This window comes from Fukomys damarensis, unplaced genomic scaffold (assembly GCF_012274545.1).
Source record: "Fukomys damarensis isolate Sample0158 unplaced genomic scaffold, DMR_v1.0_HiC HiC_scaffold_17, whole genome shotgun sequence".
In the NCBI taxonomy this organism is placed as follows: Eukaryota; Metazoa; Chordata; class Mammalia; order Rodentia; family Bathyergidae; genus Fukomys; species Fukomys damarensis.
Genome location: NW_022900929.1, coordinates 6927027 through 6949494, shown reverse-complemented (window position 1 = coordinate 6949494; position 22468 = coordinate 6927027). Strand labels below are relative to the sequence as shown.

The 22468-nt window shown below is 41.6% G+C and overlaps 1 protein-coding gene across 14 annotated transcripts in view; it reads left to right on the top strand.

Annotated features, from left to right (window-relative positions):
• Positions 1-22468, top strand: part of Sun1 (Sad1 and UNC84 domain containing 1) — a 53290-nt gene that overhangs the window by 6976 nt on the left and 23846 nt on the right. For 6 of the 14 annotated variants that reach the window (XM_033764829.1, XM_033764827.1, XM_010635497.2 and 3 more), the window contains exons 1-6: positions 10589-10661; positions 11766-11901; positions 16504-16692; positions 18020-18207; positions 19653-19679; positions 19786-19962. In XM_033764829.1, coding sequence (XP_033620720.1) covers positions 10652-10661; positions 11766-11901; positions 16504-16692; positions 18020-18207; positions 19653-19679; positions 19786-19962 — 727 coding nt within the window. In that variant the 5' untranslated portion in view covers positions 10589-10651. Of the gene's footprint in view, positions 1-3760; positions 3846-10563; positions 10662-11765; positions 11902-16503; positions 16693-18019; positions 18208-19652; positions 19680-19785; positions 19963-22468 lie in introns of those variants that run through there. The other 8 variants (XM_019209274.2, XM_033764825.1, XM_033764826.1 and 5 more) reach the window with 3 other exon arrangements.

Below are 22468 nucleotides of genomic sequence, written 5' to 3'. Positions count from 1 at the left end.
GTGCTAAGCAGGCAGCACTGAGCAGGTGGGATGTTTAAAGAACCCTCCAACAGCCCCCTTGAGGAGTAGGTATACTTATATTCCCACAGGTGTCTCAGAAGCTCCTGATGATTCTCTTGCCTCGGCCTGAGTGGCAGGATTACAGGTGTGCACCACCACACCCAGTTTAGACATTTTAAAAGCAAGTTCATACTGTCAAGCCTAAGACCTTGGGTTCAATCTCCAGTATCATATACACACAGACACACACAGAAGTCAAGGGTGTGTGTGTGTGTGTGTGTGTGTGTAAAATGTGTTGGATCCTGGGAAGCTCTTTCAGATAATTTTAGGTTGTAATTGTTTGTTTCTCATTTTCTGATATGTGTGTTAGGTTTGAATCCATGATTTGTGGTGCTATATAATTTTTAAGGATTTTTCAGGCATTTATTATAAATCTTGAGTTTTTCATAAACTAATACTGTTTTGCTTCCTCAAAATGAAATCAGAGGGGGCCAGGGATTTAGCTCAGTGGTTCCACTGCCTGCTTCACAAGCACAAGAGTCTGAGTTCTATCCTTGGTACCCCCCCAAAAAAGTGAAATCAGAGGACCAGGGATTTAGCTCAGTGGTGTGGCCACCTGCCTCGAAAGCGCAAGGACCTGAATTTGATCCCCAGTACCATAAATCAGTCAATCAATCAGAGATGCTATGTCAGTTCCTGGTTAATTATTTTGTAGAAGTAATTATCTTGAGACATCTTTGGAAAACATTGATTTCTTTATTTTTAGGGGGAAGGGTTGTTTTTTCCCTCATTGAGTTTATTGGTACATTTTAGGTATACAGTACAGTTACATTCCTTATTGGATCTTATACCTTTACATGGCAGGTCTTGGTTCTCATTTTTTCAGGGGGAAGGGTTTTTTGAGACATGGTCTCACTATGTAGTCCAGGCTGGCCTCAAATTTGAAGCCATCCTCCTGCCTCAGCCTCGCAAATGCTGGCATTACAGGTGTGTGCCACTATGTCCAGCAATAGAAAACAGTATCTAGCCTATGGGCCAGGGTTTTAGTTCATTGGTGCTGCTGCCTGCCTTCCATGTGCAAAGTCCTGAGTTCAATCCCCAGTACCACCAAAAAAAAAAAAGGAAAGAAAAAGAAAGAAAGAAACAATTTCTAGCCAGATTTCTGATTTTTAAAACTCTATAGGCAAGCCAGGTGTAGTGGTGCATGCCTGTAATCCCAGCACTCAGAGGCTGAGGCAGGAGTATCTCTAAAAGTTCCAGGCCAACCTGAACTACAAAGCGATATCTTGTCTCAGTCAATCTATGGGCAAAACAACTATTAGTGTCTGTGTTATTTAGTTTTAACAGGATTAAAACCTAAAGAAAATACTTACATTCCAATTTAGTACTGACTTAAAAGGGCACCTTAGAATTTTAGTTTTAAAAGAAATAAATTCTTCACAGTGAATATAAGTAATGACCTGCCTGATAGCAGGTTTCCTGTAGAAAACCAAGCCTTGGAGAGATTAAGGATTATTGAGAGTTGATTTAAAACAAGTGTGTGTATGTGTTGCACTTGTGTGTGGTTCTGTGTCTCTTGAAGCATCAGGTTAAGCATGTGCCTGACAGAGTTGGATGAGCATCTACCTGGCCTGTCCTGTGGGGCAGGGGCTCAGAAGGTGGCAGATGGCAGCTTGTGGAGAGAGAGCTGGAGGGTGGCAACTGGCTTTGGATTGTAGTGCTGTTCTAGGGGAGAAGCCTGACTGAGACTTGGAGTTACATCTCTTAGGGGTTGGAATGCTTTGTGTGTGTGGAGGGGTACTGGGGATTGAACTGGGGACCTTTGCACTGAGCTACATTCTGAGCCATTTATTTATTTATTTATTTATTTATTTATTTATTTATTTATTTATTTTGGTTTTTTTGAGACAGGGTCTCACTGTGTAGTTGAGACTGACCTGGAACTCACTATGTAGCACAGGCTGGTCTCGAACTGACAGCGTTCCTCCTGCCTCAGCCTCCCTAGTGCTAGGATTATAGGCATGTGCCACCAGGCCTAGCTGGCTGTATGAGTTTGATCCTTTGTATTTCTGGGCATGTGTATATGTTTCCTGGAATGTGGAGTGATGGCTAAGACACTCCAGACCACAGCTGTGGTTAGGCTGGAGCTACATCTGGTGAGTCAGGGTTCTGTGTCCTCATCTAGAAGAGTTTGGTTGGAGGACATATAGTTCCCACCCCGCCCCCATACTGGAATTGAACTCAGGACTTTGCATTTGCCAGGCAGGCATGGTGCCACTGAGCCACCTCTGCAGCCCCCTCTGCATAGTTTTATACTTAGATGTGCTTCACTGGAGAATGTGAACCTAAGACCCACATGATGATCTATGTGTAATGAGGAGAAGGAGGGAAGATCAAGCGTCCACGATCACAGCCAAACTGAGCAGGAGTGAGGTTACTTCTTGGCACTTGCCTTCTTTCTCCCTTTCCTGCCCTTGGTACACCTGTCTGGAGTCCAGCACACACACCCACACAGGTCCCCTGTGGCAAGGTGGGCTTTGTCATGTTTGTAGCTCCTCCATCAAACACTGCTAAAAACCATCTTGCCCAGCTGTGGGTCTTCCCCCCTCCCTCTGCTGCTGTCCTGTGGTGCCTGTGGGAGGAAGTTGTATCCACAACCTGCAGCTGCTTTTGGTTCTTAGACAGAATTTTTTTGAGTCAGGAAGTTAGGTTTCTCTTCAGATTATGGTGTAAGGTCTCCACTGAATGTGGCAGATTAGTTGTACATCTTAAAACTGCAGGAACCAAATTGAAACATGGTGATAGCCAGTCCTGTTTGCAGCTAGATGATTGTGTTCCATTGTCACGCTGCATCTCTGCACATGTGGGAACATATCGATGCAGCTCTTCAGGATAAAAGGCCTGCACATAGAGTTTCTTACATGTCTTGGCTCCCAGGCTCTGAAAACTGTCCTCTCTGTGTGTTAGTTCAGATCTCAGGTGCCTTTTTTCCAGGCTTGAAGGTGGCTGTGCTACTTCCCTGGCCATTCACCCAGAGATCTGATGGGTAGTCAGCATGTGGGGCAAAGGGTCTGTGTCCACACATGATTGAATCCATCCATGTTACCCACATGATGTGATGCTTCTGTTTCAGTCTGCAAAGCTCATAGCCAGCCTCCATTCATTCATTCATTCATTCATGTGTTTTCTGCTGACTTTGGGAGTGTATAAGCCAGACCCTGGAGTCCCAGCTCACTGTATTTGTCCCCTTCTGATTGCAGAGTGCTTTACCCTCAGGTTTAGTGATGGTGAACAGGGCAGGTACAGTGAACTATTAAAGTGAAAAATCACTTTGATGAATGAAGTTAGGAAGTGGCGTTTGTTTTTGTGGTACTGGAGACTGAACCTAGGGCCTTCACACTGAAGGCCTTTTTAAATTTTTTTTATTTTGCTGAGTTTTCTAGGCTGGACTTGAACTTGAGATCCTTTTGCCTTAGTCTCCTAGAGTGCTGGGATTCAGCCATGTGCCACCACACCTGACTGCAAGTTTGTTTTTGATACTAACTAGTAGGGGATGAAAAAAATTAGATATCTACCCCAAAAGAAAGATGAGAGCAGTATTATGTAATGTTATTCAGCCCAGTGTTTTATGGTTGCTTAGTAAATTATTACCAAACACAAGGACAGTCAGAAACCATTATTACTTTGCTGCTGGGTGTGGCCCTGTTCCGAAAGGCAGTGTGTACAGCCTCTACAGGCTGCAGAGCCAAGTATGGAGATATAGGCCTCTGAGCCTTGACTTTCTCACCTGTGTTGGTTTAGATGTTGGTTAAAGTAGCAAGAGGGAGATTGAGGCAGTTAAACAGGTATTAAACATTGCATAACTAATTGTAGTTTTATTTCTGAAAAGACATTAACATGAGCAAATAGGATGCCAAGTTAAGAATGACTGTTCTTGTCAGTGTGTATTCTGGATAGGGCTCATGGACTAAGGGTGGTTTTTTAAAGTGCAGGAGTTTTATGTTATTTGTTGAGATTAGAGATTTGCAGACTCAGTGGTAGACTGCATTTGGGAGGCTGAGGTAGAAGACTTGCTTGGGCCAGGAGTTGGACGCCAGCCTGGATGATGGAGTGAAGCCCTGTCTCAAAAGAAAGTAGTTGATGCAGTAAAATTTTATTTTGTTTTGGTTTTTTTGAGACAGGGTCTTGCTCTGTAATTTAGAGGGGACTTGAACTCATAAAGTAGCCCAGGCTGGCCTCAAACTTCCAGCAATCCTCCAGTGCAGTAAAATTTTAGTATGTCTATTGTGGTCTTCATTTCTGTGAGTATTTAATTAACAATCTCAGTGTTTTTTTTAATTTGCATCCCTCAAATGACCGGTGATATTGAACATATTTTCATACATTTATTTGCTGTTTCTACTTCTTCATTTGAGAAGTGTCTGTTCATTTCAGATGCTTGCTTTTGGGTTGGGCTTTAAATTTGGGGGGGGTGTCCTGTTTTTTTTTTTTTAAGTTCTTCATATATTCTCGATATTATTAGTCTTTTGTCTGAGAAATAGCTGGCAAAATTTTTCTTCCATACTGTGGGTTGTCTTTTCACTCTGTTGGTGGTTTCTTTTTATATGTAAAAGGTGAGATCTCATTTGATTCTTTGTGGCATTTTCTGTGTGATCTGGATTTTTTTATGATGTCTTTGCCTACACCAATGTCTTCAAGAGTCCTACCTATTCTGTCTTCCAGTAGATTTAGTGTTTCTGTGTTACTATTTAGATCTTTGATCCATTCTGATTTTAGTTTAGTGCATTGTGAAAGATATGAGTCTAGTTTTAATATTCAACATGTGGAAAGTCAGTTTTTCTAGCACTGTTTATTAAAGTGGCTCTTTCTTCCAGTAAAGGTATTTGGCTCCTTTGTCAAAGATAAGGCAGCTGAGTATGTCTGGAGTTGTTCTGCATCTTTTAATCTGTTCCAATGATCCTTGGGTCTGTTTTTTTGACAGTACCATACTGTTTTTATCACAGTGTCTTTGTAGTGTGATTTTTCAAAAGTCAGGGATTGTGAAAGCCCCCTCCCTTAGCTTTGTTGCCCAGAATTACTTGTGCTAGTCTAGGCCTCTTCCGGTTCCAAATAAATTTTAGGACTTTCTCTAATTCTGTGAGATATACTATTGATATTTTGATCAAGATTGTATTAAATCTGTATAACAGTTTTGGAAGTATGGCCATTTTCAATATATTGGTTCTTCCTACCCAAGAACGAGAGGTATCTTTACATTTTCTGATACCTTTTCGATCTCCTTTTTCAGAGTATTGCAGTTTTCCTTGTAAAGGTCTTTTACTTCCTTTGTTAGATTGATTCCTAGGTATTTTCATTTTTTTGATGCATTGTGAAAGGTATGCTTCCCTAATTTCTCTCAGTGAGCTTGTTATTTATCTGCAGGAATGCTATTGATTTTTGAGTGATGACTTTGTGTCCAACTATGCTACTGAATTTGCTTATTAAACCTACAAGTCTTTTGGTGGAGTTTTTGGAGTCTTCTATGTACAGTATCATGTCATCATCTGCCAATAATGATAATTAAACTTCTTCCTTTCCTATCCTTATTTTTAAATTTTTTTTTCTCATTTGATTGCTCTGGCTAATGTTTCCAGAACTATATTGAATAAAAGTGGTGATACTGGACATCCTTGTTCCTGATTTTAGAGTGAAAGCTTTCAGTTTTTGTTCATTTAGTGTGATGTTAGCTGTTGGTTTATCATAGATGTGGCTTTTATCAGATTGAGATAAAGACTATTCCAATTTCTGTAGGGTTTTTTTTTTTATTATTATGAGTGGGTGTTGGACTTTGTCAAATGCTTTTTCTGCATCTGCTGAGATGATCAAATGATTTTTGTCCTTGGCTCTGTTAATATGGTGTGTTACATTTATTGATTTGCATATATGTTGAACCATCCCTGTAAGATTCATTTCTGGGATGAATCTGACTTGGTCATGGTATATAATCTTCTTGATGATTTGCTACATTCTGTTTGCCAGTATCTTATTGAGGATTTTTGCATCTATGTTCATTAAGGAGATTGGCCTATAGTTCTCTTTGTTTGGTTGGATCCTTCTCTGGTTTGGGTATCAGGGTAATGTTTGTTTTTAGGAATGAATTTAGGAATATTGCTTCCTTTTCAATTTCATTAAAGAGTTTGAGAAGTAGGAGCATTAGATCTTCTCTAAATTTCTTGTAGAATTCAGGAGTGCATCCATCAGGGTGTGGGCTTTTCTTTGTTGGTAAGTTTTTTTTTTTTTGGTACGGGGGATTGAACTCTGGTCCTTGCGCCTGCACAGGCGCTGGAACCATTGCACTAAATCCCCAGCTGTTAGTAAGTTTTTAATTACATCTTCAATCTCATTGACTGATACTGGTTTGTTTAGAATTTTTATATCTTGATTCAGCTTTGGTAATTTATATGTATCTGAATCTGTCCATTCTGTTTTTCATCTCATTAAGGATGTTTATATATTTTACTTTTTTTTTGGTACTGGGGATTGAACTTGGAACCTTGTGCTTGAGAGGCAGGTGACAGAACAACTGAGCTAAATCCCTTGTCTCATTAGAATACAGGTTCTTGAAGGAGTATTGATGATCTTCTGGATTTCTGCAGGATCTGTTGTGATTTCACCTTTTTTATTCCTAATTGCATGGATTTGAGTCTCTTTTTGATAAAGTTGGCTAAGGGTTTGTCAATTTTATTTAATTTTTTAAAGAACCAACTCTTCAATTCATTGATTCTTTTTATTGTTTTCTTAGTTTCCCTTGTATTAGTTTCTGCTCTGATCTTTATAATTTCCTCCCTCATAAAAGCTTTGGGCTTGACTCTCTTTTCTAGAAGCTTGAGGTCAACATTAGGTTGTTATTTGAGTTCACTCTGTTTTTCTGATAGAGGAATTCACCACTGTAAACTTCTCTCATAGGACTGCTTTCATTGCATCCCATAAATTTCATTATGTTGTATTGGCATTATCATTTAATTATGGAAACTGGCTTCTTTAATTTCATTTGTAACTCATTGGTTGTTCAGGAGGGTGTTATTTTAATTTCCATGTGTTTACGAAGTACTTTAGGTTTCTTTGCCATTGATTTCCAATTTCATTGCATTATGGTCTGATAATATAAATGAGATAATTTTAATTCCTTTACATTTATTTAAGTATGTTCTGTGAGGTAGTATGTGGTCTGTTTTGGAGAACATCCCATATGCAGCTGAGAAGAATGTATATTCTGATGTTGTGGGGCAGAACACTGGGCAGACATCTACTAAGTCCCTTTGTTCAAAACTTTGGTTCAGTTATGATAGTTCTTTGTTGGCTTTTTCCCCCCAGTTGATCTATTTGTTACAGTAGAGTATTGAGGTCCCCCATTACAATTGTATTGCTATTTACTTGATTTTTCATGTCTGTTAATAATATGCTTTATGTACTTGGATAAACTGGTATTTGGTGCATATATATTTACAATGGTTGTCTTTTTCTCTTTGTTCCCTTTACAAGGATGTAGAGACCTTCTTTGTCTCTCAATCAGTCTTGGCTTGAAATCCACTTTGTCTGGAAATAGAATAGCTACCCTTGCTTTTTTTGGGGTTCCTATCACATGGAGTATTGTTTTCCATCCTTTGACACTGAGTCTATGTATTTCTTTTTTAATTAAATGTGTTTCTTGTGTGAAGCATATTGTTGGGTCTTGTTTCCTTTTTTTTTTTTTGATCTTGTGTCTTGATCCATTCTGCCAGTCTGTTTCTTTTGATTGGTGAATTAAGACCATTTAATATGATGGTTATAACTGATAGGTATTCAGTTATCCTTGTCTTGTTATTTTCCTGTGGCTGGTTGTCTTTTTTTTGCCTTATGTTTAATTCCTTGTCTTGCCTGGTGAATTCATTCTGTTGGGGTTCATGGAGTTACAGTTTTTGTTATCTCTTTGGAGAATGTCCTTTAGAACATTTCAGAGTGCTGGTTTAGTGGTCATGAGTTTTTTTAGGTGTTCTTTGTCATGGAAGAAGTATCTTATTTCCCCTTAATTTTGTGGAATACTTCAGTCTGGGTTGTTTTCTTTTAGGGCTTGAAATATTTCCCTCTAAGCTCTTCTTGACTTGTGAAGTTTGTGTTGAGAATTCTGCTGTGATTCTGATGGGCTTGGTGATTTGATTCTGTGCCCTTAACAGTCCCCCCCCATTAACAGTTTTTAATATTCTGGGTTTTTTTTTTTTTTTTTTTTTTTTTTTTTTTTTTTTCAATCGAACTCAGGTCCTTGCGCTTGCAAGATGAGCAGCAGAACCACTGAGCTAAATCCCTGGCTAATATTCTGTTCTTGTGTTGAATTTCTGAAATCTTGACTATTTATTATTATTTATTATGGCTAATTGGAGTTGTGTATGCTTCTCTTACTAATATGTCATTTTTTTCCATGCTTGAGAAGTTTTCTGTCATTACTTCTGTGAACAGATTGTTTTATGTCATTTGCACTATCTCCTGCCTTTTTATCTAATCAAATCAATTTTATGTTATTCTTTATACCATCTGGCAGCTGGATTGATTTTTTTGTGGTCCTTTCTATTTTTAAGAAATTTTTCATGGTCACTAACTCTAATCCCCTCTTCTAGATCTGATATTCTGCCCTCACATTGGCTCGTTCTATTGCATATACTTTCAGTGGCATTTTTAATCTCCTAGATATATGTTTCAATCTGTTTCATGGATTCCATTTCTTTCCTATGTTGGGCAATCGTGGTTTCCTTTTTTTTTTTAATCTGTATCTGCTCTAGAGTCACTAACCAAATTTTTCATTATGGTCACCATCTCTGTAGTTATCTGAGAAATTATTTCTGATTTGATTTTTTTCTAGAGTCTCATTCATCTGATCTGTTACTTCTGTTACTTTTTTAGAGAGTCTGGGTGGGTGAATTTCAAATTGTTCCACCTTATTGTCCTCTTGGTTTGCGTTTAGTGAGCTGGAAATTTGGGGTTGCATCTTGCTTAAGTATCTTCTCGTTTTCTTTTTCTTTTTCTTTTTTAAAGTTTCTGGGTTGATACTTATAAATTGTTTATGACAAGTAGCTTTATTGCTAGTATTAGGAACCCTTAGGAAATGACTGCTTCTCCTTAATGTCTTCCAGATGTAGCTAGCTTTTGGGTTTTAAGCCTGTTGCAAGATCCTATCTCTTTAATATATTGGGAATGAGAAGTTGCTGCTTATTTGGCCTAGCCCCTGGTTCTTTGGTATTGGCCTATAGTATTGTTTATGACCCTTAGGTAGTCTCAGTCTTGGCATACTAGAGAGAAATACTGGCAATTATGTAATACAATCAGTAATAGCAATAGCATCAAACGCATCCTGGAAAATGACAAACTGTGCTAACTAGTAATTTGCCTCCTTAACCCTATGAACTAGATTTGTGGTTATATAAAAAATCTAAAACAAAATTGTACACAGTAAATATGCCTTCAGTAGGGCGATTTTACCCTCAGAAGAGAAAATTAAAAGGGGTTGGGGAGAGAAATAGAAGAGGAGGAAGAGATTAGAAGCAAGGCTGGAGGACAAAGGAAGATTGAGCAAACTTTGTGAAACTGGTGAAGACAAGGAAAAGAGAAAGAAGAAATAAATACAAGAACAGAACAATAACAACAAAACTAGAAATAATGTTCACTCATAAATATAACAATCAAGAAAACAAAACAAAAAGAAAATAAGAAAATAAAAAATTCACTTCAAGGCATGTCTCTGTTGTCACTGGCTGACAGAGTGGGAAGACAGAGTCCAGATCAATGTTGATTAATCCCATAAACCAGCCATAGATTTACAGCAGAGTAGTGGATAATCCCAGGAATCCTGAATCTTTAATTCCAGTAAAGTTCAGGCTGGTTCTGGCTGTGAGGTTAGAACCCCATTTGTTCAGCCTACAATACTCTGTGTACTTCCTGCTGACTTGAATTTTGCTCCTTAATCTCCTGCTTATTTGAACTCAGTTCCATCTTCCTGTGATAGCTCCAGTCTGCAGCTTCTCTGAATTCTGAGCTCAGTTTGGCGTGGCTGCCACTTTTTGATTTAATAAGTAATCTGTGTTTTCTTGAGAAAAAGTATAAACAATGCCCTACGCTTTTAAAAAATTATCCATCCCATAATTTGTTTTCTGATTCTGAGGTGCTTGTGAGAAATCCTAGCTGCTTAGTAAAGTATTAAAATACTGCTTTCAACTATGAAATAACAATTGATTAGTTCTCTTTTAGTTGATAACAATAAAGCTTTATTCCCAAAGATTGAGAACATTTTGTCACTGTCAGGAATTTAAAAATACATTTGGAAAAGGTTTCTGAATTACTTCAGTATTTCTTTGAAGTACTCAGTGTTTGTAAGTCTTAGAGATTTCTTCTGTTACTCTCTCTTTGGGTGCGTTTGGGAGACTTGATGTGACAAAGTGGAACTGTAGCTCAGAAAGCTTGTCTCCTTTATTAAAAACAAAAATCAAAGATGACTGCTGGCTTTGTGTCATTAAAATTTTAATAACCCTTTAATAGTCTGGTTCTTTCCTCCTTCTTTAGTATGCTGAGACAGTGAACATGGACTTTTCTCGACTGCACACGTATACCCCACCCCAATGTGTGCCAGAGAACACTGGCTACACCTATGCACTCAGGTGAGTTCTCAGGTGGGTACTGTGCCTGCCCAGGGCCTGGCCTTAAGGCCAAACATTCCTCCTGTGTGTGGACCTGCAGGGGTTTCAGAACTGTGTTCTGTCTTGAAAATGAAAAAATCTCAGCCTTTATATTGCATTAAGACTCTGCAGCACTACTGAACCTGCACAGAGGCTGTGTGGCTGCTCTGAAGGCCACATATTTCTGTGTCAACTCATCTAGTGACATAGATGTAATTGCAAATGACTTGCTGCTTGAGCCCCACCACAAGTCTGTGGTTGGGCTAGTGTTTTGTGATTTATACAGATGACTTGATGTTTCTGAGTTCACAAAAAAAACCTGAAAGAATATTTTGAAAGACTACAGTTTCAAGAGCATGACTTTGGTCAGGTGCCGTTTTTTGTTTTTATTCATGGTCTGATATCCTAAAATTTACCATTTGAGTCTTTAAGAGTTGCTGAGCTGCCATGTCAAATAGAAAGGATGGCTAACATGAAACTCCATATGTACAGTGCCAAAGGAAGCTCTCTTGCTAGGTTGGTAGGGATCTGACTGCAGGTAGAAAAAGCCAGGCACAGTGGCAAGATGCCTAAAGGCACATGGAGAACGTGCTGGTATCATCTGTCAGTGGTTTATCTTCTCAAGGGTGCAAATGTAAAGGAACCTTAAGAAAATTAGAGTTTTTTAAAATTCATTAACTTTATTGGTACATTTTAGGTATGCAATATGATGACATCATTGGAAATTTGTACTTTTACGTGATATATCTTCTTATTTTTCCTTTCCTCTGTCCTCCTTCAACCCGTCCCCACTCCCTATTTACAATGACTTTGTTTCCGTTTTTTCCTTCTCTCGAATTTATTCCTTTCCCCTCACCTTCCCCCTTCACCTTCCCCTTTGGACCTTTTCTTCCTATTTCGCATTATCACACATTTTGATCCTTATTTATACTTTCAGTTCCTCACTCCAGAGAAAGTGTTGGTATTTACACGTGTGTGTCCTATTTATTTCCCTTAAGAGTATGGCCTCAGTGTTTTTTTAATACTTATTAGCAGTCTTTGTTCAGATCTCGTATTTGACAGTTGAGCTTCTATTCATGATTCCAGGCCTCTGCCGTCGCCTCTGCCCAGAGACACGCTTTGTCTCTGAGAGGAGCTCTGGAGTATCAGAACAGAGTGATTGGCCAGCTCAAGTGAAGTTGCTCCCTGTTCCTGCTGTGGAGCTTAGAAACAGTTATTCTTGGTAATTTATTTTTAGCTTTTATAACTCATTTTAAGTATAGTTTAAAAAATGTTTATGGCTAGTTGGTATAATGGGAAAGTTACACTCAATAATTTTGTTGAAATCATAGCTTTTTCTCAGTCAGCTTTGTATAAATCAGATGGGCAGGAGTTGAACGGGCATGGTATCCTAAGCTGTGGTGGAAATTTAAATTTTAAGGGAAGTGGGAAGCATGAAGAGTTTAAGTCCAGGAACCTGCATTTCATCCCAGAACTATGTCCTATGTACACAGCACTGTGAGACTAGTGGTGGCCTAGAATAGGCTGTGCAAGGTCAGGGCTAGAGAGGGAATGACAGCCATGTAACCAAGGTTCAGGAGAGGAAGTGGGCAGATGAGTATAGGGGCTACTGGGATTGGAGCTTAGAGAAGGCTGGAAAAAGTCGACCAACAGAAGAAGACTCAGTGGTCAGGATAGATGGTGAGCCAGGCCAGCAGTCACTGCTGGCATTTAGTGACAGGCCCCCAGAGTAGGTAAGATGGCCACAAGTCAAGGGACAGCAGGGCCAGACAGAAGAGTAGAAAGATGGTAGGCAGGAGCTGGCAGACCTGGCAGTGAGCCAGAGTACCAGAGTACCCATGGCACAGGAACCTATGTGTGCCACCAGCATCACATCCTCACTGGCTGTCTGTCCTTCTGTTCTCAGCTTTTCATATTGCCAGCCTCTGCTCTGGAAGCCCCTTGTCTGCTCACTGGGTGGGAGCCTGGTCACCAGGCGCAGTTCCTTCCTCACCTAGAGGTGGAGGGGTCACATCTACACTGTCTTCTAGTAGCACCTCATCTCAGGTTCCAGCACTGCTCTTGTCCTAGTTCTTGGCAATTTCAGTAAACACCTGATTTTTTACCATCCTCGTTGCTCTGTTTGATTAATTTTGTTTTCTCTTGTGGAAAATGTCTCACAATGTAAAATTCAAAGTGTAGCAAGAAGCATGTTTGCCCAAGGCTTCATCCATTCTCTATGGTTGTAACCAACCTAAATACCAGTATCACACCAAACCCCCAGTACAGTAATTTTATTTATTTTGTTTTTGTTTTTTGAGACAAAGTTTCACTATGTAGTTTAGGTTAGCAAAGCTCACTATGTAGCCCAGAGTGACCTCAAACTCACAGTGATCCTTCTGCTTCAGCCTCCTGAGTGCTAAGATTACAGGTGTGTGTACCACACCTCTCCAACCCCAGTAATTGGTCCTTAACACCTCATATTTCACTGGTATTCCAGTTTCTCCCAGATGATTGACTTTAGTTTTTACAATCAATTTTTTAAAGCAACCCAATGCAGTCATGGTCCTTGTATTGTTTTTGTACGAAGGACAAGACCAAAGGCCTTTGCACTGAGCTAAGACCCAACCGTTTTTTAAAACTTTATTTTTTATTTTAAGGCAGAGTCTTGCTAAGTCATTAAGTTGCCCAGGTTGCCTTTGATCCTGAAATCCTCCTGCCTTAGCCTCCCAGAGTGCTGGGATTGCAGTCCTGTGCCACCCAATTGATTTTTTTTCTTGAGTCCTGACCTGTATTTCCTGTGAAATGGTGTTAGATCTGAAAGTTGGCTATCTTTTATTTGCCTCTTTCTTTATTGGCATCTCTCTGTGCAGTGGCATATAGCATCCCCTAAGACTTGAGGAGGCTCCTTGTATCTGTCATCTGTTTTGTGGTGTTGGGGTTGCCCATTTTTGTCAGCTTGTCCCATCAGTTGCCAAGTCCCCATCAGCTTCCCTCCATTGTAAGTATTGCAGATGTTGGTGTCCCTTGCTGCCCACTCCATTCAGCGACTAGTCTAGCGGGGAGGCAGTCTCTGGCTCTTTTGGCATCCAATGGCAGCTGAGCTACCCTCAGAATGAGAATGTTGTTGGGTGAATGCACCAGGGTCTCCCTGGGAGCTAAAGGCTACTCCAGGCAAAGGACAAATACCTGCTTTGAGTTAGTGGAGTGGCCGAGAGCCCAGAACCTGATGGAAGAGCTGAGCAGGCAGCTGAGAGCAGGGGGCAAGTGGCTTTTTCTGTTTTCCAGGGGATAGGGCACAGTGTGTGGCCAAGCAAGGGTCTGTGTAGATGCTGCTGATAAGGAGCTAATAGAGAACGGAAGGTGGGGAAGAGAGGTCCTGAAGTAGGGACCTCAAAGGAAGAAGGGTCCTGGAGAGGGGGAAGAGGGAGAGATGCAGGCTGGGGTTGAATTTCCTTTCCAGTGTACAGCAAGGAGGGGTGTGGACCAGGGTTCCCCAGAAGAGTGTGCATTAGTGTGTAGAGACCACATGGAAGAAATTGGCAGGTCCCAAGATGCACAGCTGAGTCAGCAGCTGCAGCCCAGGAGAGCCAATGGTACATTGCAGTTTCAGTTGGCAGCACTGGGCTCATGGCCCAGGCAGAGCCCATGTCCTAACTCACAGGCTTTCAGGCAAGAGGTCTCCTCCCTGCTTGGAAGAGAGTCTGCCTTCCTGTTCTATCCAGGCCTTCACCTGGGTAGGTGTTACCTAAAAAAGGCCACCTGCTTTCTGATTAAAATGAAAACCTGATTAAGAAACATACTCCCAGTCATACTCACTGTGTATCTATCTAGTAGTTCAGACTAGTATGTATGTATGTATGTATGTATGTATTTATTTATTGGTACCAGGGATCAAACTCGGGACCTTTTCCTTGAGAGGCAGGCAGCAGCACCACTGAGCTAAATCCCTGGCCCCAGTTCAGACTAGTCCTTGAACTTAGAGTGATCCTCCTGATCACTTGCCACAGCCTCCTGAGTGCAGGGATCATGATCATGCACTGCCATGCCCAGCACAAATGCTTTCTTTCTTTCTTTCTTTCTTTTTTTTTTTTTTTGCAGATGCATTCTTTAGCCTTCACTTAATGCAGATGCTCCTGATCACTAACATTTTTTACTTCACTTAATGCAGATGCTCCTGATCACTGTTAATTTCTAGATTTCAGCTCTGTCTGCCAATGTGAGCTGATTCCATGACCTCATGGGCATGTTGTCAGATTGTCCCACCTAGTGGGCATGCCACCTCACTGTGGAGCGACCACAAGTCCCTGGAAATTGCACATACACATATACATACTTAACACATACATGCACACTTCTCTAGCAGGACCCTTGGCAGCTAGGCCCTGACTTTTTCCCATTTCCTCCTCCGCAGGTTCCAGCAGCATTGTGTGCCATTTCTCTCATGTCAGCAGGTGCTCGGCCAGCCTGTTGTGTCTTCCCTTTTCTCTGAGAGAACCTTGCCCCATCACCTCCCTTCCCCCCATGTCAGCATGTGCAGTGTCTTCCCTGGGGTTACTGTGATTCATGTCTTGAAAACCAGGGCTGATGGCAGTGCCAGGGCAGCTTTGAAGGCCAGGCAAACAGCATGTGCAATGCCTGCTCATCCCCTAGAGAGAGTGGGTGTTCCTTCCGTCAATGATTTTTTATTTACCACCCACGCAGAATGATGCATCTTTTATGTAGTTGCATTGATTTAACAATTATGTGGAAGGCATTGGAACTGACATTTTGCGGGGGTGGGGGGTGCAGTTTGGGGGATTGAACCCAAACCTTTTTACTGAGTTACACTCATGGCCCTTTTGTATTTTTATATTTTAAGACCAGGTCTTGCTAAATTCCCTAGGCTAAGCTCAAATTGTGATCCTCCTGCTTGGTGCTGGAGTTAAGAAGTGACTTTCTTTATTACGTGCGGACTCACAGTAGTCTTGCCTGTGTCTAGCTTGGGTGCTGTGTTCCTGCTTCTGGAGCTTGGGTTTCCTTTTTCTCACATTGACTTGTTGTCTTAGTTACTTTTCTCATAGAATACCCGACACGCAAAGTTAAAGGAGGAAAGGTTTATTTAGCTCACAGTTTGTAGAAGTTTCAGTTCATAGTTGGCTGGCTGTAAGGCAGGGTGGCATGGAAGAGGCACATTGCAGAAGAGAAACAGTCCAGAGCAGGGCAGGCAGAAGGCAGCAAGCAGCAAGTGATAAGAAATGAACACAGCAGCTTTTTCTGTTCTGTATGACTTACCCGGGCTACCATCCCTTAGGGTGGGCGGCACTCACACCTGTAATCCTAGCATCACACTGAGAATCAATCCCAGCAGCACAACTCTAGATCTTATCATCTCCAAAAAGCCCCAGATATAACACGGCGTTTGGGGGGATATCTAGATACAAGCCATAACACTTGTTCATTGGTGTACTGGCCAGTTGGATGAAACATCACGCGGTAGCTATTCTTTTTATTACCTGCTTTGTCAGGGGTAGAATCTGCTAGTTATGTGTACTCTTATCTTTTTTTTTTTTTTTTAAATATTGTCACTGTAATTCCCCATAAGTAGGGATTGTTATGGACAGCCTTTCCTAAGGCAGTTGTTCTTAGGGGTCAGTCTACATATGAGTAAGAGTGGTGAGAGCACACACAGAAGTATTTGTTTACTGATTTTTGTGCACTTACACTTCTGCTTTATAGGAAAATTGTGACACACAAATAGTAGCTCCTTCACATTCACAAGAATTTATGCATTCTGCTCATTAATTTGATTTGTTTCGGACCTGGGCTGTTAACCTAATTTATCTCTGACATTTTTTCCTTCTAGTTCAAGTTACTCTTCTGATGCTCTGGATTTTGAGACTGAGCATAGATTGGACCCTGTATTTGATTCTCCAAGGATGTCCCGTCGTAGCTTGCGCCTAGTCACAGCAGCATATGGCTCTGGGGACAGCCAGGCTACAGATGCACACTCCTGTGCCAGCAGCACGGCCTCCCTCAAGGACAGAGTGACCAGGTGAGTACCACTTAGCTTTGTCTTCATGGCTTCCAGTGCAGATTAAAACCAGTCTTGGAAGCTTGTTTAGTCTGAGACCATGTTCCCCTGCTTGAGCTTAAGCATATATATATATATATATGTGTGTGCACACATGCACAGAACCACCCTGTAAAGTCATAGCTTTGGTGTGAATAAAGTCAAACTGAGTCTGGAACCTGTGAGGGTGCCTGGTGTTGAGCTTCTGAAGAGTGCAGGTGGTACACCAAAGCTCTGGAGAGCTGCTTGACCCCCAGTGATACGGATATGCTCAGGGGCCATTTTGTCCTTGTAATGAACACCTTCTAAATGTCAAGGGGGAGGAGTGTCGCCAGGGCTTCGCCTGCAGCAGACAGCCTCTGTCATTGACTTGTATCTGTCAGGATACATGAGTGAGCGGGCACACTTGCAGTTTAAGTACTCACCCATGTGCCACCATCAAGTGCATTTACTCTCGGGGCTCTGGAGTCCCAGAGGTACACTTGGTACCTCTCCTGTGCCAAGAACAAGCAGAGTTTACAGTTCTTTTGGCTACATGGTGAGACAAGAAATGAAAGTGACACCTTTACTGTGCTAAGGTGGCTCTTTGGAGTAGGGATAGTGGGGTGGCTGGCACCTAGACCTGTAATCATGCTTCCAGCTGGTCACCTGAGAGTTTGTTACCTAAAAAATTAGATTCCTCACTTTGTGAGCCTCACGTGCAGTAGTTTCATGACAGAGCTGCATATTGGCTCCAATATGCTCAATGTCAGACCCACCCAGTTATGCTGAGTAAACAGAGATCCTGAGGTCCATCCTAGGTGACAGACCAGGGATATGGCTGCCCAGTTGGTGAGTTTGTCACTGCTTTTCCCACCACCAATTTCAGAAAAGCACAGGAGTAAAATTTATAAATCAGAATTTTAAAGAAATTTTTAGGTCATTTTTAAATTCTGGTTATTTTATGTTTGAAGCACTTTCAGGACACTGACCACAAAATAATCTGTACTTTTTTTTTTTGTTTTGGTACCGGGGATTGAACTTGGGTCCTTGCTCTTGCGAGGCAGGTGGCAGAACCACTGAGCTAAATCCCCAGCCCTAATCTGTACTTATTTTGTGTTTACAATTTTGTAGGCAGTTCTTGGACCCCAGCTTAGAAATTATTTTGTAGATTAATAGGAATTTTATTACAGGAGAAAAGGTCTTATAAAATGGTTTACTTTAAAACCCTGCATTTATGCTTCGCCACAGATTTTGTGCTGGTAAAATCCAGTCATTTTGTATTGACTGGAAAAGGTATGTAAATGTGTTTCTTACTCCCTCTCTCCAGAACAGTAAAACAACGCAGAAATGCGAGCAAGCAGGCCTTCTTCAGCGTCAACCATCTGTCAGGGAAGGCCACATCCTCCAGTGTCAGCCAGGACAGCTCTGGCAACCTGCAGGACACTGTGCCTCTGCGGCCTCCAGTGCTGGATGAGTCTCTGATTCGTGAGCAGACCAAAGTGGACCACTTCTGGGGTGAGTCACTGGGAGATGCTTGGATAGCTTGGCCCTGGCCTAGGTTTTCCTGTGATTGTTCTGGAAAGGAGGCAGGGTGTGGCTGGGGCTGGTTTATTATATTTCAATTCAAGTAACATCAGAGAGGGAGGTCAGGTTCTCATCGCACTCAGGAAGGAACATGTTGGGTGCTGCCCTGCCTACCTAAGGTGAAACTGCCCATTATGATGTGGAAGATGGCGTGATCAGGCAGTGATCTGGTGGTTTTTGTTTTTTTTTTTTTTTTTTTGGTACCAGGGATTGAACTCGGGTCTTTGCGCTTGCAAGGCAGGCCACCAAACGGCTGAGATAAATCCCCGGCCCTGGTGGTATTTTTTTAAATATATTTTTTCCAGTACGAGGTATTGAACCCAGAGCCTTGAGTGTACTAGGTGAGCATTCTATCACTGACCTACATTTTAAAAATTCTTTCTTTTGAGACAGTGTTTTGCTAAATTGCCCAAGCTGGCCTTAAACATGGGGTCCTCTTGCCTCAGCCTCCTAAGTAGCTGGCGTTACAGGCATGTAGCACCTCACTTGCATTGCTTTTGTAGAATAGTTATTTACTTATTTATTTATTTGGTACTGGGGATCGAACTTGGGTCCTTGTGCTTAATGAAGCAGGCAGTGGCACCACTGAGCTAAATCCCCAGCCCTTTTTGTAGAATATTTAAATAAAGGCAATATATAAATTTACCACTGTGTTTCTAGAAAGCTCTAAGTAGCATGGCAGCCAGAGTATTTTTCCAAGTCATGAGAAAGAATGGTGTGGGGAGTTGACTGAGAAGCAAGGTAAGGTGACTGTGTCCTGACCAAAGGCCACAGTAGTGTGATGCATATCTCTGTAGGCACCTGGCATCCTAAAGCAGAACAGGGGACGTACCTTTGATAAGGAGCATAAGGCCAGGGATTTAGCTTAGTGGTTCCGCCGCCTGCCTTGAAAGCGTAAGGATCCAAGTACCATCCCTGGTACCAAAAACAAAACAAAACAAAACAAAAAACCATTAAAGATAAGGAGCACAGAGTTTCTTGCTGAGTCCATTTATGTTCTGATTGGCCTTTCTGAGGGAGTTGAAGACCCAGTATACTCTAGAAATCCTATGTGCTCCTTTGGGAGCACTGCTACTAGTTAGGCGGCTCCACCTTGGACATGGGTACTGAGAGTGTCCTGGATGTCTGGTTCTCTACGCCTCCTGCTTTCCTTTTGGGATCAGAGTACATGTTGTTGAGCATGGGTTCTGCCAAGGCAGCCTCCACTTCGAGTCAGCAGGTGAGGTCTACAGAGTTCTGCATCAGCTGCTGGCTCCTTAGTGAATAAAACATCCTGTATCTAGTTGCTGATATATCACCATGGCAACCTTTACTCTTGTAGGGGTGTGGGGTGGGGTCTGTTCTTGTTCAGTAGCAAAAATATGTATGTTTTTCAGGTCTTGATGATGATGGCGATCTTAAAGGTAATTACTTGAGTCTTTTTTCCTGCACACTTTTCAGAATAGAAGTTGTAGTTAGGTATCTGCAGATTGTGATAAATAGATTCTGTCTACTTTTTGGAAACTTCAGGTGGAAATAAAGCTGCCACTCAGGGAAATGGAGACCTGGCAGCAGACGCAGCAGCCCGTAATGGGTACACCTGCAGAGACTGCAGCATGCTCTCGGAGCGCACAGATGTGCTTACTGCCCCCCCTGCTACTCACAGGCCTTCCTCAAGGATTTATTCCAGGGATAGGAATCTGAAACGTAAGTCTCTTGTCTTGGGAAAAAGTTTCAGTGTCCATATATTCCTTGTCTTGTTACAAAACAGACTTAATAGATCTCTGTGTCTACACCATTTCTGTTGGACTCAAAACTGTCTTCTAAAAGTTCAGAGGAGTACACTGCAAATGTAGTGTGCTCTACTTGTCCTTTTTCTTCAGCATGCAGACAGTCTTTTGCACTCTTCCACATCTGACTGTGGGGTCGCCATTTTAAGCCAATCTTGTAAATCCTTGTATATTTTTATATATTGCATTAAATCTCTTTCTCTGGTAAGCCCTGACTGCTACAGATTTTGGTACTGAAAGTCAATGAAATTCTTTAATGGCTTTAGTGATTTCCTGGAGCTGGCTTTCTAATTTGATGAGACCCTAATGATGTGATGGTCTGTCTTTTTGATGTTGTAGGAAATACTAGTAGTCCTTGGTATGAACTGTTTAAAGTAATAACATGGTGTAGATCCATTTGATTATCCTAATTTACCACTTGTGAGATGTAAGGAATTCAGCTAGTTCATTTATGAAACTTTTCAGTTTTTTTGGCAGAGTGGGAATGATAATGATGTTAGCTGGTTGACCTTGGCATCTCTGGACAAATTAGTTGAGAAAAACAGCTCAAAACAGCCATCATAAATCTAATCTTTGAGGACAAATTAATAAAGAAAAATGAGGAGCTCCGAGATAATTCCCAGCTCCAGACACACATAAAAAATTTAAAAGTTTATATGTGTGTCCTGAAAGAGAATCTCCTCTCCTTTAGCCACAGGACTGAGATTGCAGAAACCCAAACACAGGCCCTCATAATTTGATTGGCTGAAATGCAGTAGAAGTTTAGTGCTCAGCCACCAAAAGTATTGGAAGTCAAGGTGAGGGCACCCACCCAGAGAGTGGGATCCTATAAACTGGGATAGAGATGTTTAGGAAGGCTGAGGATGTTTATCTCCTAGGCTCTAATGAGATTATTTTGCCAGGGGAAGAAATTTCCCTACCTACCCACAGTGGTAGAGGCATCCCCACCCCAACCCCCTGTGGTGTTGGCCTCCCCTACTACACCTGAGGAAACTAATCCTCAGCATGGTCATGCTGGCGCTCCTCAGGACCCACCCTGACCACCCACTTTTACCTCTAGGCTTATAACCAAGCTCGAATCCCAGAAGGCTCCTAAGGGTGAGGTGCATGGTGTGACCCATGAGGAGGTTTGCTATCCTCCCAAAGAACTTCTTGAGCTTTCTAATTCTTATAGGGCGAGCCCTGATGAGCAAGTGTGGGAATGGATTGTATGAGTGTGGGATAGTGTTGGCATAGAGTTAGGCTGAATTTGTCAGTATAGGGTTGTTAAGCAGAGAGTCTGAATTTAATGTTGCAGCTTATGGAATAAAAAGTGGTATTAATAGTTTTTGGCTGGTTGGCAGAAGTATGGATCAAATGACAGCCCACTGTGATAGAGTTAGAGATGTCTCATATTCCATGGTTTACTATTGATGAGGGCATTCAGAGGCTTAGGGAAATATGAATGCTGGATTGGATTTGTCATATCAACCCTGTTCCTCTACACTGGGATGATACAGAAAGATGTACCCTTCACCAACACCTTGAGAAACAGATTTTGTGAGGGGCGCACTGGCATCCTTGAAGAGCTCTGTCATTGTTCTCTGTATGCCAGACTTTACAGTGGTTACTTAGTTGGGAAACTTAAGGGCAACAGGTTTGATTGGATCCAGGAGTGTAGTGTTAAGGGTCAGATGGCAGCACTAAATAGCCAAAGGCAAGGAAGGTACAGGTACTTACTGTAATGGACGGCAGAAGCAGAACAATGATCAGAATGGTCTGACATGTGCAGACCTGTGGCTTAGGTTGGTTAGCCACACTTTCCAAAAGGGAGATAGACAGGAAGCCTACAGAGTTTTTACTAGATTTATATAATTAAAAAAAAAAAAAGTAAAGGCAAATGAACAGAAACCTACGTCAAATTGTAGTAACAGGGAATCATGGCCTCTAACCCAGTTTCCGGATTTGAGCCAGTTTACAGACCCAGAACCCCTTGAATGAAGGAGAGGCCAGGTCTCCTTGAGGAAAGGGCGTTGGTGTACCAGCAGAAATTTATACGGTCAGTTTTTCTCCTATCCTTCCCCAGGGACCTGAGGCCTTTTTCCAGAATAATTGTACATTGGAAGAAGTGAAATATCAGACATTTTGAAGTTTACTGGACACTGGTTCTGATCTAACACTGATTCCAGGGAATCCAAAATGTCATTGTGCCCTCCAATAAGAGTAGGGGCCTGTGGAGATCAGATGATCAATGGAGTTTTAGCAAAGGCCCAACTCATAGTAGCTCCAGTAATTCCTTGAATCCATCCTGTAGACTTTTCCCCTGTTCCGGAATGCATATTTGGAACAGATACACTTAATACTAGTAAGAATCCTCACATTGGTTCCTTAATCTGTGTTGCCGGGACTCTTACGGTTGGAAAGGCCAAATGGAAGCCATTTGT